The following is a 22,963-nucleotide window of genomic DNA, read 5'->3' as shown; positions in this document are numbered from 1 at the left end:
GACTGCTGCTCTACCCGTCCCGTTACCATAGAACCTGGGCCAAAGGCATGATCACTAATCAGCAGTCCTCTTTCCATTTTTTGAGTAGGAAGATAATAGCTAATAGGGCTTTCAATCATCCAACTCAGCACTCCTGCTCAGAACTTACAAAACTAATACTTAGATAATTAGCTCAATAGCAACATGGTATTATATGTATTAATGTATGTATTCACTATGAATACCTGAATTACAATATCCGAGAAAGGCATGTTTTTCAAATAAACATATGGGAATATTGTGTAATTCCAAAAAGTTGATTACATATTGCATAGTCCAGATGAACAGAGAGCAAAGCAACACTTTATTCTTCAGCATGTACTAGTTGTTGGAATGGAATGTTAAAAATCATCATTCTGTATTTCTTGTTGCAAAAAGCACATCTTTCAAGGTGTAAAATAAGCTGAGTTATGACAAAATGTGTTTTACGTCATCAGATTGTCTTTCAGAAAATAAGTACAATCACTATCAATCCAAATATAACCTTATACAGTATATGTTTTCTAAACAATATTCTCTCAAGACTTCCACTTCCATCACAGACAAGATTATCTGATGTTTTCACTTATTTTCAACAAGAACACAAACCGCATGGAAATCACATACAGTACATATATAATATAATCTTCCCCCCCCCGGATATAGATAAATTCTATTTATTTTTTTAATTTGTAAAATGTACATGAAATTATATTTTAATGCATAACCAAATTAAAATGTTCTTTATTTTTTTCTTTTACAAGAAATTGGAGGCAACATAAAAGAGAAGAATGACATTCTTTGTTGAGATCATTTAGAGAAGTATTGGTCAGGCATTTCATTCACCTGGGAAAACAACAACCACCAAAGACAGTTCACCAGACACCTTCATGGGGATTGGACCAAAGCACCTTTCTTTGTTAAAGCAAAACGATAAAAGAAATTAAAACGGAAAACTGCTTCAGGGAGATTATACTTGTTTTTTCTTTCATAACCACTTGAACCATGGGTGAACATTTGGCAAAAATAGCAGATCTACAAGCTCACAACTCGTAGCGATATGTTGTGAGCTTGCAGGTCAGCTATTTTCAGTGAAGCGATTTGGTGTAAAGGGGTAAATGAAAGGGTCTACCATAGACCTCTGGGGGATATCTAGGGTTTAAGTGGTTAACAGTTCTGGTATATGCTCTTCACATTTCTTCAACATCAACCATATGTGACATATCCCCACTTCCAAGAGAGACATACATATTATGGCTAAGTTGTTGACAGTGTTCTCTTTCAAGTTAAAATAGTTAAAAGGTGAATTTATATGCCGATAAGGCAGATCGGGAGCTTGGTTAGCTATACTTATTTTAAATTCTGTATCTCCTAGTAGTCGGAGCTTTTGAGTGCAGATAAGGGTACAACCCTTTTAAGAGAAATAAACATGGAATTCAGCCACATGCTTTCAAATAGTAATCATATATTTAATTGATATACATATATTGCCACCATTGGCACATACGATATTGCACACAGTGATGAAATGTTGCACAGAAAAAATATATATTTATATATTCTTTATGGGCAAAAACATTCCAAAATTACAAATAATGTGGAATAACGCTGAAAAGGTAAAACAAAAAAACAAATAAAATACATGCTACTCCCCATTAGTTGAGCGACTTACAAATTACACATTGACTACCCAAGCCATAGAACTAGCATTTTAAGGGGGCTCCAACAAAGAGTTTGAATAGTTCAGGGCCACAGTGATGTTTTCCCTGTCAGCCACGTGTGGCTTGTGCAGAGCACTCTTCTGCATCAACTCGCATCTAGGTGACCACCCCCCCTTCCATGTTTACAAGTCGGCTGATACTTGGATGACTTGGGGGAAATGGGGATGGCAATGAGGTTAGGGAAGGAGGTAGGAGAAAATAATTCTGCTCCTGTTTTTTTTTACTAAAAGGTTTATAATAAACCCTTTAAATAGCACCACAAGTTGTGCACTAGCACACAAGGGGACATACTAGGGGGCCAAGACAAAAATGACAAAATACATTTAAAAAACTAAAAGAGGCAATAAGAACCCAAACTGCGATCCAAAGCACCAGGCCAGCGTGTAAGCATGCGGAAGTGTGTAAGGCACCAGGTTGTTTATTATGCTGAAGAGGACGCTCCCAGTCGGGTATCATTTAGGCTATACCATTGGCTCCAAAAATAGGTGGTCAAGGACAGTCTATAGTCTGCTGGTTTCCAGTCAATCCAAATACGGGAGCAATCATTTAATCGAATGCTGAGGTAAATCTGACCATTATCTGATTGTTGCCAGTGTACTCTGGAGTCAGCTGGCTAAAGTTTATAAAACTGCAAACACATCTATGAGATGCGACTGTACTGGATTAGAACCAGCTGGTGTCTGTGCGTCAAGCCCAACATGTCTAACAATTAAGACCAAGAGGGAATCTCATGTATCCAAGGTTGATGCTCGGGCTTACGAGTCAAGTGCAACAGGGCTAAATTATCAGGTGAGCAATCATGTGCCCAGAATATTCTCAATAAACTTCTCCCCTTTTGCTCTGTACCTCGAAGGAATGGCCTATCCTTGTCATTGAACGTAGCATCTGACCAACCGGGGAATTAAATCCGGGTGTGATGGTCATTTTATGATTATTACAGGACTCAAGGTAAGGGACAAGCTCACTCATAAACATTTAAACCACATGTAGACAATCATTGCCTTTTGGATGGGAGAATTAATCAAACTCAAATAATTTTGACTAGAATAGAGGCAGATAGAAATTGGTATGGAAGGGTCCTTGAGCCACAAATTTGGGAGACCAACATCAAATCGAGCTTTTAGTGCAGGTAAACATGCAGCAATAGCACTCCTTGGCACCGTTTTGGTTTAGATGACTTTAACAGGTACACATAACATTGTTTCTTCTGTTCAAAAAGTGCTAACCGATCATGCTTATTTGTGTCTGTAGTTCCAGACTAAGCCAATCACCACCTTCAGGTGCTTGTCTTATTAAGTGCTTTGTGTTAAAAATCTGCAACTTAGGCCATTTGCTACATGTTGCCACTGCACCACCTTTACCGAATATGCATTGAGTACCTTTAACAAAACAAAAAACACATTGCATAACAACGAGACACAAAGGTAGTCTATAATATACTCATCTGCATGGCAACGATTTCAATTGAAACAAAAAGTTACAATATTCATAATTCTTTGAATGCCTCTGGCAAAGGTCATGTCAACATCCATTGACCAGTTCAATATATTTGACTTTTTTTCTTCCTATGCAATGCATATTGCACATTAGATAGAGCACTTAATTTCATTTAATGAAATTGCCTATATGTTCCTTTTTATACTGCATGACATCTAAACCAGTTTTCCAAAGCAGGCCTAGCCCTCATATGATTTACGTGTAAACACATCTCTACTCACAGGTAAATAGGATGGCAAGTACACTGTGACAACTTCTTACAAAGTATTTTTTTCTTTTGAATTTTGGTTAAAAATTAAAATATCTGATTTGTGCTGAAGTCATTAGCTTACATGAAAAGGACTTTTTTCCTCGGAGCTCGACAATAATTCCATTTGAACATTGCAAACACTTTTATAATAGCTTTGACTTGTACAAAAGTTAATAAGGGAAATAAACACTCAGTTCAATAGTTTGTTGTCAAGTAGGAAACAAGATTCAAATATGTTATTACTTTGTTTAGCAGCCTGTTAACTGTATTAATGGTGAATAGTGGTGTAACATCCAGCGATGGGTGACAACATGTCGTATCTGTCTGTTTGTGTTGGTTTCATTATATCGTGGGTGATGCTCCCTTGGAGTTAGAAACATTACAGTTAAATCTTTAGATTTCTTTTATACAGTAGAGTTTTTTAATTATAATTCTCTTGTTATTTTGATTACTTTTTGCATGTTTCTTTTTTTTGCACTATATATATCAATCCTCGTCTCCATCATCTGCCTGCATCTCCTCTTGTTGCTGCTGCATCTCGCATGCCCGTTTTTCTCTCTGCTTCTCCTGGATCTTCTTCATCTCCTCAGCGTATTTACTGAAAGTATTCCCAAATTTGGACCACACTTTGTAGGGCACCGTAATTGAGTTGCGGTACGTGGGCTTCACCTCGCTTACCCTCATGAACACCCCATACTTATTGGATCCGACGTCGAAGAAAAACCGTTTGTTGTCTACAGTCAGTGATGACCCCTCCGGCAACTCTGCCGGTTCGTCCTCCACGCCGTAATCGTCAATAAGTTTCGCCAAGGCATCGCGAAACTCAATAAGTCCCTGGGCAGGCAGAGCGATCGTCTGGCCTTGTGTGGATCCCAAACCGGGCCCCCGGTTAACGGTCTGTCGAATCCTCAGAAAGCGTCCTCTCTGGTTCTCTTTCAGATCCATGTAGTATTTCCGATTCTCCCTGACCAAGAATTCGCTTTTAAGAGCTCGCCGGGGCTCGTCTTGTACCAGGTCTGGGTTGCTTGGACCTAACTGGGCATAATGTTCGATGAAGTCCCCCAAGTAGTCACGGAACTCGACTGCCACTGACATGGAGAGAGTGAGGCGGCTCTTGTTACCCCCGGCCCCGACTTCGGCTATCTTTAAGAAGCGGCCTTTTGCGTTCTGCTTTACGTCCAGATAGAAGCGTTTGTTTTGGATGTCAACCCGTTTCGACGCCAGCTCCTGTGTCTCATGCTGGAGCCCGGATGCCGAGCCCGCCCCTCCTGTCGCCAGGTGCATGGGACCGATGCCTGGGCCCGTGGCTGCTCCTCCCTGCTCACTGCCACTGTCTCTGTCCGCCATGATGCTGCTTGCCTTCTCCCTCTGTCTGCTGCAACCCCAGTCAGCTAGCCACGCTGGGAACTCTCGCGAGATCTGCATAGAGAAATAGAGGAAAAACATTGCGGTCTAGCTTTTCCCACCTATGTCAAGCGAGCATAAATAGGGCTTGAGAACTGCGTCATGTGGGACAGCGTAAGCATATAACTTCCGGTCAGTGATTTCAAAATAATAGTGAAATTATCAATTCAAGTATTTCTTCTGCATACACACACACACACACACACACACACACACACACACACACACACACACACACACACACACACACACACACACACACATATTGAAATATTAAAACGATAGCCTACTTGACTTGTATTTTATTAAAGAAGTCAAGTCAACAGGGCTTGATTGGGCTGAAATCTTGCCCAATTTGGAGTCCTGCAGGCTGGTCATATGAACTTTTTTTATGGATTTTCCGTTTCAATAAATTATAGAAATATAACAAAGCGTTATTGAGGAAAATGTACCTGTTGGCCCTGCAAGGAATATGTTGACCACAAAAAAATCCCCTTTTCACTAAGTGGCAAATTAATCCACATAAATAGCCTACCTTTTTCCACTAAGTGGCAAATTAATCCACATAAATAGCCTATCCTTTTCCACTAAGTGGCAAATTAACACATTTTTGTACATTTCAGTTCATATTGTGATAGGACCACATTTGCTCCAAACATAATACTCATGAGACAACTTTTACATACATACATGTACATACATGTTCTGCAGACTGCATGTATGAAATTACAAAATTCTGACCCTTCTGTAGCTGTAGGTGACCGAAGGTTTCCTATAAGCTCCAGAACCATGCCTGTCATAGCAAATTACTAGTGTCTTTGTGGTCATTGTTTGATCCAAACAAAGTTGTACTCATCAGATAACTGTTATAAAGCATTCCTCAATATGTGGTCTGTCTGAAATAACAAGAGTACTTCACATTAGGAGACATGCGACATAGGAGTAAAGATTTAATCATTTAACAAAGTTAACATTGCAGGAAATTAAGTGAAGCAAAGAAAGAAAATCCCCAAAAAGCTCTCTTTCACCGATCACTGCAAATGGAAACAACAACATTATTAATTACTATCACAATAGTCATATTGGTCATGGTGTGCCCATTCACTGCCTCTTGGACCTCAAAGTCAAAGAAATGTCTGTGGTTCAAATTAAACCAAAAAGTAAATAATATTGTGGATATTGCTCATGTAAATATAGTCCTGTAAATATAAACATACAAACATACAATAGTACCATATATTTCATACTGTGTATGGCCATGCCCAGCCGGCACATTGTTGCATTATCCCCATCCCAATCAACACAGAAAAAAACGGACTATGAAACAGTTATTACCATACAATAACTCCTTCACAAACTATTTTCCCAGACATCTCCCCATGTGACCAGTCACCAGCCAACACTGCTACCTCCCCCTCCCTTGGTCCCTCATCTAGATGAAGATAAATGCAATTTTTCCAAATATCCTCATATCTATGTCCTCCTTGAGGAGCTGGATGGGTTTTGTTGTGTGACCATATTTTGTGTTATACCTTAAGGAATAATGGAGTGTTCTTGAGAAACGTTGTTGGAGCCAAAATGCTTTTTGTTTATTCTGTATTTATTTGAATTAATTTAACGTGTCCTTCTATATGATGACGTCATGTCAATCAGTCAGTCAGTGATATGGGTGGTTGTCATGGCAACTCTTATTACCTGTCACTAGGTGATGGCACTCAGGTGTGACAGGGGAAGACGACACAGTTTTCGACCGCGCGTGGTCGATGGTTCAGTTTGTTTGTAAGTTTACAGTGATATATTTAAGTTTGAGTACTGCTGCAATTAAGTGGATGTTATCAATAAAAGGATTGACATATCCAAAAGAGATTCAACGACTGGATATTGAATTAATCATGCACGCGTCAGACTAAAGTTGAACCCAGTTGCCCTGCTGTTTAGCATAGAGGGAATGGCTTTACAGTTGTGTTGCGTTATAATGGCTGATTTAAGCTGCAGTCACACCTGACCTCAGTCAATTTAATTAGACTCTGGATCTAATCGATGGATGCCAATTAAAACAGTCATCGCCACACACTCAGGATAGAGAGCCTATATGTCATGATGGCATACTGGCAATCGTAACTGTTTGTAGGCCTACATGTGGTATAGGAAAACTGCTATACAGTAGCCCTTGAACAGGGACTTGACAACCCGGGGAAGGGACACAGAGGGGCCTCACAGAAGATTCACTGGGATTATCTGCATCCACGGGAGCTCACCTAACGAGACCCAGCACTAGCTAAATGACCAGCCCAACAGCAGAATTCAATGGTGGGGCCACCACCTGCGACTATCAATCCCACCAAGGAGCCACCACAGCTAAGCCTCCTACCAACACGTCCAAGAAGCCCCTGCAGCAGCCCAGTCCCAGAGCCACCTCCGCCAGCCAAGACAGTAGCCCCAAGGGAAAGGGATGTTAGTGTTGGCTGGTCACTCTGGGGAGATGTGTGGGACAATGGTTTAGTGAGGGGTTATTCATTTACTACTGGGGATAATACCCAAGCTCAGTTTGTCATATGTGGACAGTGGCATCATGGGTGGTGGCTGATGAGTGTTAGGGTATGGGCACACAATTGCACAACTAAAACAGTTGTGTCCTGTTGACTTCCATTGTTTGTGAGCAAAGTGGTGGAGCATCCTGTTGTCATTGTCACGTGCCGACTCCACGCTATGTCGCTGTGACGAGGTGCCACCTGGGCATGTGCTGGCCACTCCGATGCCATTGCACGTGTGGCATTACCCTCACGTCCAACTGAAGCCCATCACACACCGTCATTTTCACACAAGAACATTTTACTAAAAATGCCGGGAAAACGCTCCACAGTCCCATGTCCCATGCAAACTACTCTTTCTTCTGGCTCCAAAACTATGGAACGCACTTCCCATTGCAATCAGAACTGCAGACTCACTCCCAATCTTCCGCCGTAGTCTCAAAACCCACCACGTCAGACTCCATCTTAGCCCGTAGCACTTTCGTCGATGACTCTAGGCGTATGCAAAGGCTCAATTTATGTAATTTAGATAGCATTTTGTGTAGACATATAGCACTCTATAGTGTATACGCATAGTTTCATTATATAGATATTCCACTATAGACGGATGTTAGGTTCTTATAGCGTATGATTCTTGATGACTATTTTTATGTATTTGATGCATTATTGCCATGTGTTGGTTGTTCTTGCTTATACTGTAAATCACTCTGGATTAAGAGTGTCTGCTAAATGCCTAAATTGTAAATTGTTGTGCATCACAGAATAAATGATCCCCACACATTCAGGAGAGAGACATGACAGCATATCAACATCATCATCTCTATTCTCTAATCATGATAGTTTGTACCGTCTACACGTCTTGAGTGTCAGCGCATCCCCAGCAAAGCCACTGAGTTGGTAGGTGAACTGCACAAAAACAAATAGCATAGTTTCAACACGGCAAACCTTTTTTTTTTTTCTTTTATTATTGTTGTCTTCTTTTTTTTTTTATTCACTCTGCTGTTGTTATGGAACAAAACAGTTAGGTCACCATGAGGGCCACTACATTCATATAAAAGTAACTTTACACAACTCTCACATTAGATTAGTCTTAAGCAAGTGCAGAATCGCCATAATAAGTCACAATTAACGTCATAGCTCAAAAAAACCTTATCTTAATTCATATAACACACAACGAATTAATTCTGATAAAATATTAAATATTGAGGATTGCCAGGTAACGGGTGTCTCATGAGTAGCCTACAATTGTTTTCTTTACTACCATATATAGGACTATAGGCTACTAATTTGCATGACAAATGGTGAAAAGATCTCAATGCGATGTGATACGTGAGTTTGTAGATCTGCTTTTATAGTGTTGTAATAAATTCACATGAAAGTAATAATTTGCACCTTGGGTTCAATTGGCACGCCTAATTTTCTGCCACACTGTGAGAAATAAATCACATTTTTGTTGCAGACATATTCCTTGCAGCATCAGCTAAACCTGTGGTTATGGAACACATAAACGTGCAATATATATATATATATTAAAAAAAAAGACAATAGGACATGATAATCAGTTTTTTGTCACCCACGCTGTTATTTTGAAATGCTTGAACCGGAAATCAAATGCTTACAATCGTCTGACGTCACGGATTTTGTGAATTGTTGTGCCTTGACGAAGCATTTCATATACCGGTTGCCGTGAAAGAAACCCATCCAGACATGGATTAAGTCAAGAACATACACGGCAAGGAATCTGATGATGATGAAACCCTCCCTTGCCCAGAGAAACAAAACTATATATTCACCAGGTTTGGCCTGAACTTGAACCTTTGAGGTCGTGGGCTGTCATGACATGTGGTCATGTTTACTAAAAAATATTAGGCCGCAAATGCAATAGCCTAATTATTACTTGTGTTGCCATTGATAACCTATTGTCATATTAGCTAGGCCTATACATTTCCCCATGTAGTAATATCGACTATAGGCCCACCTAACAAAAATAAACTAGCCTATGCAGTATACATGGTCTAATGTCATAGTATGCCTGCATGTTTTAATGCATAACATATATTATACCGACTGACATAAGAAACTTAGATGATAGCATTACACTACACATGGGGACTAAAACTTCCCGACCTTTTGAGGTAAAATGCCAAACAGTTGACCATAATAGAATGAAGCATGCCCTTGCATGGTAAGTTCCCAAAATAGCTTTAATATGCTATTGACCAAAAGGCCTAAGCTTTTCCCATGTGCAGCAGGTGAGGCTGCTGTTGAAAGCTGCATTATTATACACTTGAATGCATAGCCGACTTGTGTTATTATTGACCCATATGTCCGTATTTAAATTGTTAAACAAAACTCCCATTTTGTCCCCGTTTTATTTTTCTTCTTCTTTTTTCATGAGTTCTTTTAATCATGTTATAACATGCTAGCGTGGCTAGCCTACAGTAAATCCACTGTCTCTTCTAGGAAACGATTACACACAACATATCGCCACAATATGATATTGAAACTATACAAGCTCCTTGAGTCCTTTTAAACTCCGTGGTATCGCTCTGCACCGCAAACCATCACACTAGTGAGCAGCACATTGATGATTGATCCTGACGTGAACTGCAATAATAAATTCACCAGCAACATGTCTGGTAAACATACTGTTTCCCTTGCATTGTATGATTCAGAAATGTTGAGTTTTCAGAGCTGAGTGAGATGAAATGACACAAAAATCCGGTGAAATTAGGCCTATATTGGCATTTCCATTGGTTTTAAGGATAGACTAAGTGTATAGCCATTTGTATTGCTATATTTATTGTAGCCTATATTGCCTAAATGTATAGGAAATTCAAATCGAACGAGCATTTAAGTCATTTTGTATAGGCACACTAAATGCCGCGAGTTTTCTCAACTGGGCAACATAGGCTATTCAGGGAAATAAGACACACCATTTCATGCAGCAGCTATATAATCTACGCCAAATTTAAGCAACAATTTTGCGTTATTTATTATTTTTCAGGTCAAAACAATGCATTGGTATTTTTATTATAAGCACGACTCACGATCTGTGCTGGCCTATATGAACCAAACCGGTGGCCGCCGCGCCGCCCATGACGTTAGAGGGCTGCTGAGTGAGGAGGCTCTTATAGGTGTGATGAAAACAGATGTATGGGTAAAGTAAACCATAAATTAGACGCATGTTGAAAACAGTTTGTTAATTAATAATTAATTAATATGCTGATCTATTTAACCAGCATTGAAGACATTCTTCTTTCTTTGGCGTTTTCTAAAAGGTCAGAAATAGGCTTAAAGGCCCGACAGTTAATCCCAAAGTTTATAGTGAAAAATATCGGCCTTTGACTGCGTTTTCCTATAACCTATATACAAACTACCGGTATAAAAAAATATTTTGAAAGCTATATTCATATATTTTTTGCCTTGGTTCTTCTGTTATAAGTTTCTCAAATGCATGGGTCTACTTTAAGATATATAAACGAATTCATAGCACAAAGTAGTATAGTATAAAAGTATGTCAGCAAGAACTTGACAGGCATAACTTCCATTTTATATCCTTGAGGCTATATTTAATTGATATAGCCTACATCAAACATTCTGAATGAACGCAAAACTTTTTATATGCATATTAGGCATAAACAAATATAAAATGGCCGTTGTCATATATAGCAACACAATAGAGACGCAAATATTTCTGTAAGAATAAATATTCTGTAAATGTTTAATTTTGCCTATTTGAAACAAAATTACAGTCTAGACGAAAGCATGACATTTTGTGCTGAAATTGTCATTAGGGCAAGTATATCGTAATGCTTTTTAGAGCCAAAGGGCTGGCCTATAACGGATATTCTATATAACGCCTAATCTTCCACAAAACTGCGGTATAGGCCGCATGTCACCATATACAATCATTCATTGCAGCGTTGTGTTGTTGGATATAGGTGCATATATTGTTGGACGTGTAGCATTTATGGTATTATTTTAATTTCGACACATGTTTCTGTCGGGGTTTGACAGGAATGCGTGATTGTTGCTGTGGAGACGGGGCCTCGTGGTTGGTTACCTGCTGCGACTTTCCTACCGCTACCTTTTAGATTCATTGCAAATTGATGGTCCGTGTTGCAACGGTGTGTTTGGGGAGGTTATTGGTTTTTGTAATAGGCTATACATTTAGTTAACTAACTCCTATTAGACCACGTCGCTTGTTTTGTGACGGGGGATGTGTGAGGATGAGTTTTATCCTTTTTGCCCTGGCTGGCTCATATTTGAGCTCATATAGCCTTATAGCCTGGCTAAACCTATAGGTGTGTGTGTGTGTGTGTGTGTGTGTGTGTGTGTGTGTGTGTGTGTGTGTGTGTGTGTGTGTGTGTGTGTGTGTGTGTGTGTGTGTGTGTGTGTGTGTGTGTGTGTGTGTGTGTGTGTGTGTGTGTGTGTGTGTGTGTGTGTGTGTGTGTGTGTGTGGGCTATTTATTTATTTGTTTTATTTGAACAAAGACGTGATACTGACAGTTATCCAACAGTTTTAACATATGACCAATTAGTTCAATGTAGCCTACTTATAACTAAATTGGGTATGTTTAAAGTGTTTATTTATGATATGAATCACTCAAACTCCCAATTAACTTGATATGGGTCAGCCAACCAAATGGGTTTCACAGGTTTTCAGAGATTTTTTGCAACTGGGTGCATGTCCTTTGAAATAATATTGAAAAGGCTGAGAAACATTGGCCCCATAGCCTACGGACGCATGTTTCCAGAGATGTCATGTCATTGCATCTTTCCAAAAGGCTGCCGTTGACCACATCCGAAAGTTTGATTTGTTTATTTATTTATGTATTGCGCCGTATCCTGGTACAGGAATGCTGTGCTGTGCTATAGCCGAGCCTATCACGTCTCTCTGCCGTCGAATGTCAGCCGTGTTCACACACTGCTATTACACGATGGCATGTTCCTGCGACCCTGGCATAGCAATGAAACACGATTGGCTGCAGCTTAAGGACACTTTTTTGTTGCAACTGTAGCCTAACATTGAGAATGACATGTTTAAAACACATCGTCGTATAGCCTATATATACCCGGCAAGCAAGAAGAACGCAATAATAATATCTTACCCTGCTGGAACGGCACGCGGAAAGCCTTACAGCCCCGGTGCCGTCTTGCAGAGAGAAGAAATAACGTCCAAAGATCAATAATGACGACGTCGGGCCTGCTGTCTGTCAACACGCATTCACCTCAAAGATGGAACGAAACAGCGCGTCGTGGCATGGAGAGAGAGAGGGAGAGAGACGGACTCACGCACGCACACGAGCTCACGCTTCACCTATGATGTCAACACGCACCGAGTGAACCCATTAACGGACATGCGCATCATCGCACTGTTGCTTCACCACCAGGAATTGCTGCTGTTCTTCCCCACATAGTCCTAAAGCCCGCTCCATGCTAGCCTGCTACTGTACTTTGTCGTAGCGGCGGTGTCGAGTATAGCAGACCAGACCATACATACATTACAAAGTATCCTATAAAAATGAGGCTTAATGCTAATAATATGCCTATTTTATGTAGCCTATATATGCTCCGGCGCCCCACGGTTGTCACTTGTCGACTGAAAGTAGCCTAACATGCACGCGCGCGAGCGCACACACACACACACACACACACACACACACACACACACACACACACACACACGTCACACACACACACACACACACACACACACACACACACACACACACACACACACACACACACACACACACACACACACACACACACACACACACACACACACACACACACACGCACATCCCTTTTGTAGCTCCGAGATTGTATATACTCTCGGAGTTAACGCTTAGTCAGTCAGTCTAGGAGGTACAACCTTTTTCGACGTCTTTTCCTACTTTCAGCACCATGGACAGCAGCCCATAGAAGACGCACGTCTTCATTGACTCCTAAACAGACTTGTATGCCATCTAATGGTATGACTCAATGCTTCACTTTGACAGTCACACAGAGCGCATATAACCTATAACACGAGTTCATTTGGTTTCATCTGCAGTGACAAACTGATAATGGAATCAGTCGTCAACGTATACGCTATTTATTTAATTTGTTTTAAATAAATAAAAAGTAAACATGAGAATGATTTCAGTAACTTATACCACCCGTAATGTTATTGCCACCATTTCATATATTTTGTATTTATTTTAAAATAAATATTCTAAAGAATAAATATACACGAGTACGACAATGGTTCTCTGTTCTCGATTCCAGATCTGGGGACACGGACCATTCTATAAAACCAGTGCTTCTCAAACGTATTTATATTCCAAGGACCCCCATAACTCTGAGAGTGTATACGGAACCCTGCAGTGGGTCCATTTGGTTAGATATAGTCTCATGCAGAGTTACGGATCTTGTGGGTCTACCTATAGAAGTCCCGGTCCTGGACCCTGTGGTAGGCTTAAGTCCATTCTGGTCCATCAGTTGAATCAATCAACAGATTGGTGCTAGATAAGAGGTCATATTTGTTTTAGAACAATGTTTACAGAGCGTTTGTGAGCTCTGAGAAGATGAGGCACTTTGGTCAGCAGATGTCGCCATTTATGATGCTTTCAGCTTCACAGTCACATCCTAATATATCCGCATTATATATATATTCGGCGATTTGGCTACACCGAATGTTGCTTTTAATGTTAAAACTTGAAACCATCGAATCATTTATATAGCAGATCGAACTTTTCATTTGATTTCAGAAATGTTTTATGTGCTTCCCCGATTCTTCTTTTCAGGCACAAATGCAACAGAACTTCAAGACAATTATAACAACATAACTTACTGTCAATATAGGTCATAGGCTACACCTTCACTGATTAGAATCGATATTGTAGTTTTTTTTTCACAGTCGTGGATTTTTATGCGGTGTTTCTTCTTCTTTTTTCTTTTTTTAAGAGGCAGAGCAGCGAATGTGAGCTGAATGCAGGGCATGACTTAATGGAATAAGACGCAAAACTCATTGCTTGGCAATATAGTCTGGTGGAGAACACTGAAATGCTTTCGCAGGGTTAGTCATCGCAGCCACATGATTCCTCCAGGCCTGCTACACTGTATGCAGCTGTATTTCCAATTTAAGCCGATTAGATTTTTTGGGGGAGTAATGCCTTGGCTACTGTAAGAGGAGGGACCGTGATGGATTCTGACATTGGTTTATTTCATTCGAACGTGAGATCACTGTTGACAAACACCATGGAGTGATTGTCATCTGCTCAATGGGTTTGGGAGTTGGGAGATCGACCGGTGGTCCATCTGTAGCCTATTTCTCGGTGCTCCAGTCGTGCGTTTTGTGACGGAGCCCCTGGCAAACGGCATCTTTTCTCTCCGTCTGTGGTGAGTTGGGGGAGGCGGAGAGAGGATTGTGGTGGAAGGCGGTGTATTTTCGCTACACGCCTAACATCTAATATTGTTTTTATTTTTGGGGAATGAATCGTATAGTGCATGTTTTGCGACTGGACTACAAAACTTATGGTTCACTGCAGCATTTTGCGCCTTTTTCTTCTGCTGCAGATGATAGCGTGGAACACCATCACAGCTGAGCAGTAGGCTGCTATCTTACCACTGCAATTTTGGGGCAAAGATAGAGAGTGGCGTCGTCTTTGCAGTTAGGCTACTATGGCATAACAGGGGGATATTCTGGAGGGGAAAATCCGTGAATGTCTTGGCTTATCTAAAATGCCTTATTAGCGCGAAGCACTTAATTTGACTGGATTTTAAACCCGGCATCGTCACCCGGTTTCCTGTTTCAAGCTGCTATTTACACCATTGCAGAATTATTCGTAAAAAAGCAGCGGATCCCGATGGCATGGACACTTATGCAAGGTCTGCCGCGCTGCCGCCGTGCTACTGGAGCCTCTCTGCTGTCTCTCCATCGCCATCGCCCCGCAGCCCAAAGAGCCCTGCATCCGCAACGCGACCTGCGACCACCGAGCCAAAGCAGGCGGCATGAGGCTTGATTCAGTGCATTTATCCATGCTGGTCATCGGGGTCTCCTTCGCCTGCTACTCCCCGAGTTTGAATTCCCTGCAGGACCAGGCTTACAAATCCGCCGTGGTGATCGAGGGGAAGGTGCAGTCTGCGCCGCTGAACGTCTCCGCGGAGCCGTACCGTGTGAATGTCAGAGTGCTGGACGTGTGGCCGCTGAACAGCGGGGGGCTGGAACGCGAGCAGCTCGTCACCGTGGGAGAATTCGGATCGGAGGCTCCGTGCACCAAAGTAAAAAAGAACCACAAGTACATTTTTTTCATGGACCCAACTGACGAGCCCTTGGTTTTCAAGGCATCGTTCGCGCCCCTAGATACGAGTGGAAAGAACCTTAAAAAGGATGTTGGGAAGATCTTATGTGAGGACTGCGGTAAGTTCATTCTTTGTGAAGCAGAACCCGGAAGAATGAATGTGCCCACTGTTTCATTGCCATGGTGGGTTATAGTTTGAATGGCAACAGCATGTATTCGTCAGTGGGGTAACAGACACGGGGGCCTATCGGGGCGTCTATGCAGCAATATTCGACAACTCTCGCAAGCTCCCATAGCCCCACATGATCAATCAAACTCTCTCTCTCTCTCTCTCTCTCTCTCTCTCTCTCTCTGCAACAGACATGCGCCTCGCACTGTTGCTTCTGAGGAATTGCAGTTTTGTCTGAGTCCTGTGTTGAACTATATCTGCATTGTGCTCTATGCGTTTGAAGCTCAGCGTTGGTACCATTTACCATTCGGAAACATAGTTTTCACTTGTAGAAGGATGCTGTTGCCATGAGTCGCGGCATGATCGAGCATTGAACTACACGAGGCCTCGCACAATTTCAGCACCAGGGACAGCGGCCTGTTGCGACGGGTAGCCTATACCACTTGTCTTAAACCCTCTATCTAACATTATATGAACTGTGAGTGTGTGTGTGTGTGTGTGTGTGTGTGTGTGTGTGTGTGTGTGTGTGTGTGTGTGTGTGTGTGTGTGTGTGTGTGTGTGTGTCCTATACCCCCCTGCTCCTCACTGGCTTGCCCAGTTGATCTGAATTTGCACACAGACATTTGACCATTTGATTTTATAGGGCATGCAAAGCTCTTTCTTCAATTTAACACATTTTGCTGTTTATTACATTTATTAGTGAATTAATTTTCCACATTAACTTCCAATAGGAAGATCGAAGACTCCCAAGTATTTTTTACTTGGAGGCTGTAAGCGCTATATTTACAAAACTTGGAGAGGAGGTTCATATAATTACGAAAATTAATAATTGTAATTAATAATTACAGCATTCGGCCTCACTTGGTGCTATAACATGGAGCCCAATTTACGTTTTGCCCTATAACTCTTGAACGTAAGTCATACAATAAAATAAAACATTTTCTCTGTATTCATTGGGTCATGACTCCCCATATAGGCCACGCCCATTTCCGTCTAGAAAGTTTTTCCACCATTTTGAATTTTCTTCAAAACACTTTTTGCTCTTCCACCTACAGATTTTGGTACACATGATCTCTGGACCTATCCGATTGAAACACCACAGGCATTTTGATAGTCCTTATCGTTCAAAGTTAGGCGGAGGTGACTTGACATTGTAATTGGCTATAGCAACATCTGTGGGAGGGGCCTATATTTCCGAAGGCGTCTGCGTGATCGAGGCAACCACACTTTGCAATTAACACATAATTCACCATTTCCTGTACTTGCCCTACGGCACATTACCCACACTGACTGTACATCATTTGGTGTTCATATCATATTCGAACGGGTAAGATCTAGGACTTATAGTAAAACCGAGTTGCAACTGTACTAGTTTCTTTCTGGACTCTACACAAAATCTCGTAACCAAAAGAATAATTGGGATACTGGGACTCAAGTGGTTAATGTAATCACGCTGCCCTGCACATTACCAGAAGGCTATACTATATACAAAGGCTCAATGGTGCTGTCTAATCCCTCACTGGCATTAGCCTGTTCTTCTGCCGGCTAGGTTCTTCATGCACATGTGCATCTTCTCTTAGGAGGAGGCCTGCATGGGATTACATGCGATAATCTTAAACTGGAAATGTTTGAGGGGGGATTAAAATACCAAGGATTTGTTTTACTTTTTGCATTGCGGTATACTTCTTCTGGTTTTCAACAGGGATGACTGCAACATTACCAATACAAAAAACTCAATTAGCTGGGGAATGCACTTTGGGCAGCAGATGTTGCATTCTCATTGAGTATCATCATGACATAGCCTAATATTCACAGTCATTAATACAGTAGCAATCAAAAGGGTGCATACTTAGTTTAGACTAGTCATTGGTTAGACATGGGTTAAGGTTAGGTTTAGGTGTGCTGCCCCGTGGGAGGTTAGGTTTAGGGTGAGGGTTTGAGATAGGTTGTAGTTGTAGGACTAATGACTGGTCTAACCAATGACTAGTCTAAACCAAAAACTGTCTAAACTAAGTACTGCACCTGCAATCAAACATGTATCTCCTCAGGTCCATCAAATCAGCTGCTACAGTTCAGTGCAGTGTTGCCTCAGTCAGTGCAAGTGTCAATGCAGTACTATACACACGCACACACACACACACACACACACACACACACTGATGACGAGGCAAAGGAGGGAGAGAAAGGAGAGAGAGATCAGTTTAGACTAATGCATCATTTATCTGAAAATTGATGTGAATGGAGGTGATTATAACAGGCATGGATAGTTTTGTAGATGCTGATAGGTACTCACAGCATAGTGGTTGGATGAATGGAAAATATAGACCTTGCAGTGTTGTGGAACCATGTGTCATGGAGAGCTGAGATGCAAGTTTCCTTACCAGACAAACACTGCACCAGGTGTTTTCACTAATTGGCCCCCAAGTTGGTGTGCTAATTAATGAAATCACCTAGTGGTTCCAGAATTACAAACACATCATGGGGGAGTTATTTTGTATTCTGAGCTCCATGACAACACATCACACTAGCACTCTTCATTTCTGTTTCTATTGCTCATGATCATTGACAGCGTGGCCCATTCCCCTTCTGAATCACCTGGAACGAAGCCAAATACTTTAGGCCAGTGGTTCTCAAACCTTTTAATTTCAAGGTCCCTCATAACTGTCAAAGTTACAGACCTGCAAGTGTCCATTTGGAACCCCCCCAAGGAACGCCAACCTAAGGATCCCTGGACCACTAAGCACTACACCTATTCTTCTCAATCAACTGCAACACCAGCAACCCCACCACCTAGCTCTGTCACAACCTATCCCTTTCTAAAATAAACTAGACCTGGTCACTACAACATATGGTCTCACAAAAAAGGCATATTTTGTGAAGGAGTTTAGGTATCTTGGGGTCTTGTTCACGAATGAGAGAAAGGGGAGGACGGAGCAGGAGATCAGCCAGAGAATCTGAGCAGCAGGAGCGGTATTGCAGTCGCTGAATTGCACTGTTGTGACGAAAAAAGAGTTGAGCCATTAAGCTAAGCTCTCTGTCTACCGAGAAAACTTCGTTTCTACTCTTACCCTTATACCCTTATAGATAGTTCAGTCACCCGAGAGAGACATGGAGTAGAAGATGAAGATGGATGGATGGATGATTTAAGATTCTGTGCCTATTGGGACATAACTCGGACGGCACTGAGTCGGCTTGAGGCAGACTACGCAACACTCGGGCTGGTGACTTTCTTGCCTAATCTCACTCGGCGCAATATGCCTTTTAGGGAGTGAGACAGTGTTGTCTTACAAAGCTCCACCTTCTGCACTACCACTATTAGCGATAACACTGTAATAATGTGAGGTGAATGACAGAGCTATACCTCACTTTTTTCAGTTGAGAGGTGTCACCTAGGATCTGTGCAAGGCCATCTTTAGGTCACTTTCTTGGTCCGGCAACTGGAAAATTGGTTGCACTGGTAGGCAAACTGGAGCTGAACGTTTGATGGGATGCATGGATGTCAGTGGACAACAAACACTATTTCTGAATGATTGCAACCTTTGCAAAATAACCATTTAAGGAAAATAAAATAAGACATACTGTCTTGGATTTCTATGTGCACACTTTATACTTTTATTGAGGTATCTAACGAGAACAGAGTTATCGCGAGATAACTTCAAGACGTTACTTCGTTCCATCTGTCTAGATATTTTCGTTGTACAGTACATGGCAATGTGCAAACATGAAAGAGTTTAAATGAAGTACAAAGTCATGATACTCAAGAAGTACAGGGATGAAGAAGGTGTTGGATATCACCAGTGTTGTAATGCTACTTTTAGGAGTGGGGGGAAGCCCCATAAGACACGTGCAGGCACGCGCATTTGCGTGCAGCTGTGCACGACTGCAGCAACCCGCGCAGACACACAACATGCAAGACATGTATAGCCTATTTAAAAACAGGTTATTATACAATGTTTAATCGTATCCATAAAAGTAAATGAAAAAGTCAAAAAACATATCTTTCCCAAAAGGATAATTTTAGGGGTGAGAGAAATGGGGGGATGCCGATTTGACATAATGCATAACATGTTATACTGTATAACTCTATTCAAATTATATTTTTCTTGGGACCCTCTCAGTTATTGTGACCCACTTTTAGGTTGTGACCCACTGGTTTAGAAACAGCCAAGTGGTCACTAGAGTTTAGAGTAGACTGGCACAAACGATAAGGCGCCCCCCTCCCCCCTCAACATCCCACATCTTTAGGCTGCCCTCAATTCCCTCCCTTGAGGCAGTACAAAATCTCCTTTTGACACAATTCACAAGCCTAGCCTGAGGAATTCTGTCAAAATTGGTCCAGCTGGTTTCTTGTAGGACTGGTTCATATCATCGCTGTTGGGCAGAAATCTTGTCTATTTCCTCTTTTTCATAAATGAATGCCCTATTTTATACTTAATTGTTTTGCACTAAAGTTGAAACATTGTGAGCTTGTAGATCTGCTATTTTTGCTATTTGAAAAATTGAAAGAAACAAAAGCGATTAGTTTGATTAACTTTTATACCCTTGTTTCTACTTTTAATGAAACGGTGCAGAAAATCTTTTTTGGGCGGACATGGTGCTCTACAAGAGATCAGAGTCGTCATACTCAGACTGTGGTTTCAAGTGTGTCACATCTGCCTGTTAGCTCTTATTATTTGGCATAAGAATAGTGTTTTCGTCCCATATGGCTCAACCTAGATCAAAAGTCTGTGTAATAAATCCAGTTTGATGGTGGGGTCCCCCCTAGCTCCACAGATCCCATGGAGGAGACCAATATTTTAATTGTGTGAACAAATATCGCTTTTTAACCACTTGAACTCTACACTTAATAGGATCTAGGATCCCTAAAAGGTTCGCTCTACACAAAATATCTTCTCCAAAATTTGCCAAACTACAAGCTCAATGCACTGTGTGAGCTTGTAGATCTGCTATTTCAGCTGAATGTTAGTCTAAATTATAGTCTAAATTTTGCAAAGAGGAGCAATGTTATTAGTTAAATTACTGAGGGGGTGCATGGAATGGTACTGTACCATGTTTAAAATTGAGAACCCCAAATCAGGATTACATATATTAAATAACACAACTACCTATTAAATAATATAATATAATATTCCTCTATTGAAGTCTGTGATCTGTTAAATTAGATAATCCCTCAAGACACTTTTGGAGCCTGTTTGACTAATTGGGTAACATCAATGAATGCTCGGAAGTAGAGTGGTATGTTATGGTATTTTTAAGACTTTTAAAAAGCGATGAATATATTCATTAGTTACTACATCACTGTCAAATTAATTGTGACAGAAATTTAATTTAGTGTGTGGTGTGATCTGTTTTGTATTGGCAGATTCATTTCTCCTTCCTGTGCAGTTTTAAAAGGCTCAGCTTTCTCTTTAAATCTAAGCTACTACTAGCAAGTCACACACAGCAGGGCATAAACCTAGATTAGCTAACCACACAGCATGTAAAACAGGTATTACTTCATTTGTATATCATTTTGTATATGTATGTCGGTCGATGAAAGTGCTATGTTGTAGCCTTCCTTTTATGTTGTCTCAGCACCAAGCACAAAACCCTTTGAAGTCTAAACTGCATTGTAGAAAGTGTTACTAATTGAATTGCATGAAACTCATATTAGCTATAGCCAATGAGGTGTTTTTAAAGAGTCTGTACACTCCGGCAGAAGGCTCTGTGACTGCTGACGGGTGGGGAAAATCCAGGAGCATTCCAGGTGGGCCCTACTAGCTCAGTGGTTCTTAAACCTTTTCATGACAAGGACCCCAAAATTTGTGTATTTGGCCCCCATCTGAAAATACCATGTGCCAGGGAACCCCTAGATTTGTGTTGTTAAAATGTATAAACAATATTTAAAATGATTAAAAAAAGAATAGCAGATCTACAAGCTCACGACGCATCTCACGAACATTGGGTTAGTGCTTAAACCCCTAGAATCCCCCAAGGACCCCACTTTGAGAACCCTCCTAGAACTCCCTCTAGCTAAATAATTAGATTTTTACACTCTCTGAGTGTAATGAACACTCAGGATTTGACAGTCTGGTCTTGTTATAGACACAGCTCCATAACTGAGAGGTCCAGGCCGGTCTCTTGCAGCAAACAATGTGTGACTATCAGCATCCACTATGTTGTCATCGTGTCCCTGAGCAAAACACTGAACCTCTCCCTGCTCATTAACTGCAAGTCACTGTGGATAAGGGACACCAGCTAGAATCAGTGATTCACACACATTTAAAATGTTAGGACCTCCCAGTTTGATATGCACAATGATTAGGCCACAGACCCCCATTTGGTACGATTTGACCCCCCCGCTGTGACCCCAATCTTCACTGTAAAAAGTACAATGTTTCTCTCAACCACAAGATGCCTTGAATGTTGATGCTTCGTAACCATTGAAACCAAAATAATTGTGGATGTAGACCATGTCAACTCAGTCCCAGATTTCCAAGTCAAGTACTATGTTCAGTCTCACCTTAAATGGCACTGAGTAGTTGTACTCATAGTCATGGTTTTATTCCCGATAACAAGTCTGATACCCATAGCTTGCATATCGTAGAGTAGAGTACTTATTCCATATACCAGTGTGTAATTAAAACAAATCTAGGACAGTGGTTCTCAAAGTGGGGTCCAGGGACAGGACTTTGATTGAAATAAAAATGAGGAATGAATATACATTCCATTAATAATTGTTAAAGTGCAGATACAATTTACAAAATAATAATAGCACAGTAAGAAAAACAGTAGTGCAACATCAACTGAAGTATTCAAAATACAAAATAATAATAATTACTGTAAATTACATTATCATGTGATAAATGTGTGGCATCTGAATGGCATAGACTGGCATACTCACCCGATGGGAACAACTCTGCTGGTGTGAAGGAACTACTCTGCTTGTAACGGTGCTGGTGTGAAGGAACAACTCTACTTGTAACGGTGCCGGTGTGAATGCCTTGAAACGTTGAGATTCAACGGATCAGTGGTTTTGCAGTAACGCACAATGGCCAGGTTGTTTTTCTCTGGAGATTGGGCTGAATTGTTCTCCTTGTTCC

At 41.1% G+C, this 22,963-nt stretch overlaps 2 protein-coding genes across 5 annotated transcripts in view; one reads left to right on the top strand and one right to left on the bottom strand.

Annotated features, from left to right (window-relative positions):
• Window positions 1-746: 746 nt before the first annotated feature.
• puraa (purine-rich element binding protein Aa) lies at window positions 747-12,724 on the bottom strand. 2 transcript variants are annotated; one of them, XM_083779150.1, is made up of 3 exons: window positions 12,536-12,724; window positions 8,269-8,327; window positions 747-4,905 (listed from the first exon to the last, which is right to left on the bottom strand). In XM_083779150.1, the coding sequence occupies exon 3, from the start codon at window positions 4,831-4,833 to the stop codon at window positions 3,973-3,975; it is 861 nt and encodes a 286-aa protein (XP_083635276.1). In that variant the 5' UTR covers window positions 4,834-4,905; window positions 8,269-8,327; window positions 12,536-12,724; the 3' UTR covers window positions 747-3,972. The 2 variants fall into 2 exon arrangements, with proteins under 2 accessions (XP_083635276.1, XP_083635275.1); XM_083779149.1 differs by lacking the exon at window positions 8,269-8,327 and having other exon boundaries at window positions 12,536-12,723.
• Window positions 12,725-14,772: 2,048 nt separating this feature from the next.
• The window catches only part of nrg2a (neuregulin 2a), a 139,803-nt gene continuing 131,612 nt past the window's right edge, over window positions 14,773-22,963 (top strand). The window contains exon 1 of one of the 3 annotated variants that reach the window (XM_083787449.1): window positions 14,773-15,831. In XM_083787449.1, coding sequence (XP_083643575.1) covers window positions 15,423-15,831 — 409 coding nt within the window. In that variant the 5' untranslated portion in view covers window positions 14,773-15,422. The remainder of the gene's footprint in view (window positions 15,832-22,963) is intronic. The other 2 variants (XM_083787450.1, XM_083787451.1) reach the window with 2 other exon arrangements.

Source organism: Protomyctophum parallelum, assembly GCF_964188405.1.
Source record: "Protomyctophum parallelum genome assembly, chromosome: 1".
NCBI classification, from domain to species: Eukaryota; Metazoa; Chordata; class Actinopteri; order Myctophiformes; family Myctophidae; genus Protomyctophum; species Protomyctophum parallelum.
The sequence above is the reverse complement of the archived record's forward strand: the minus strand, read 5'-3'. Positions and strand labels throughout refer to the sequence as shown.

What these genes read in the sequence shown, in the direction of transcription:
- puraa (XM_083779150.1), bottom strand. Translation starts at nt 4,833, where the DNA reads ATGGCGGACAGAGACAGTGGCAGTGAGCAGGGAGGAGCAGCCACGGGC.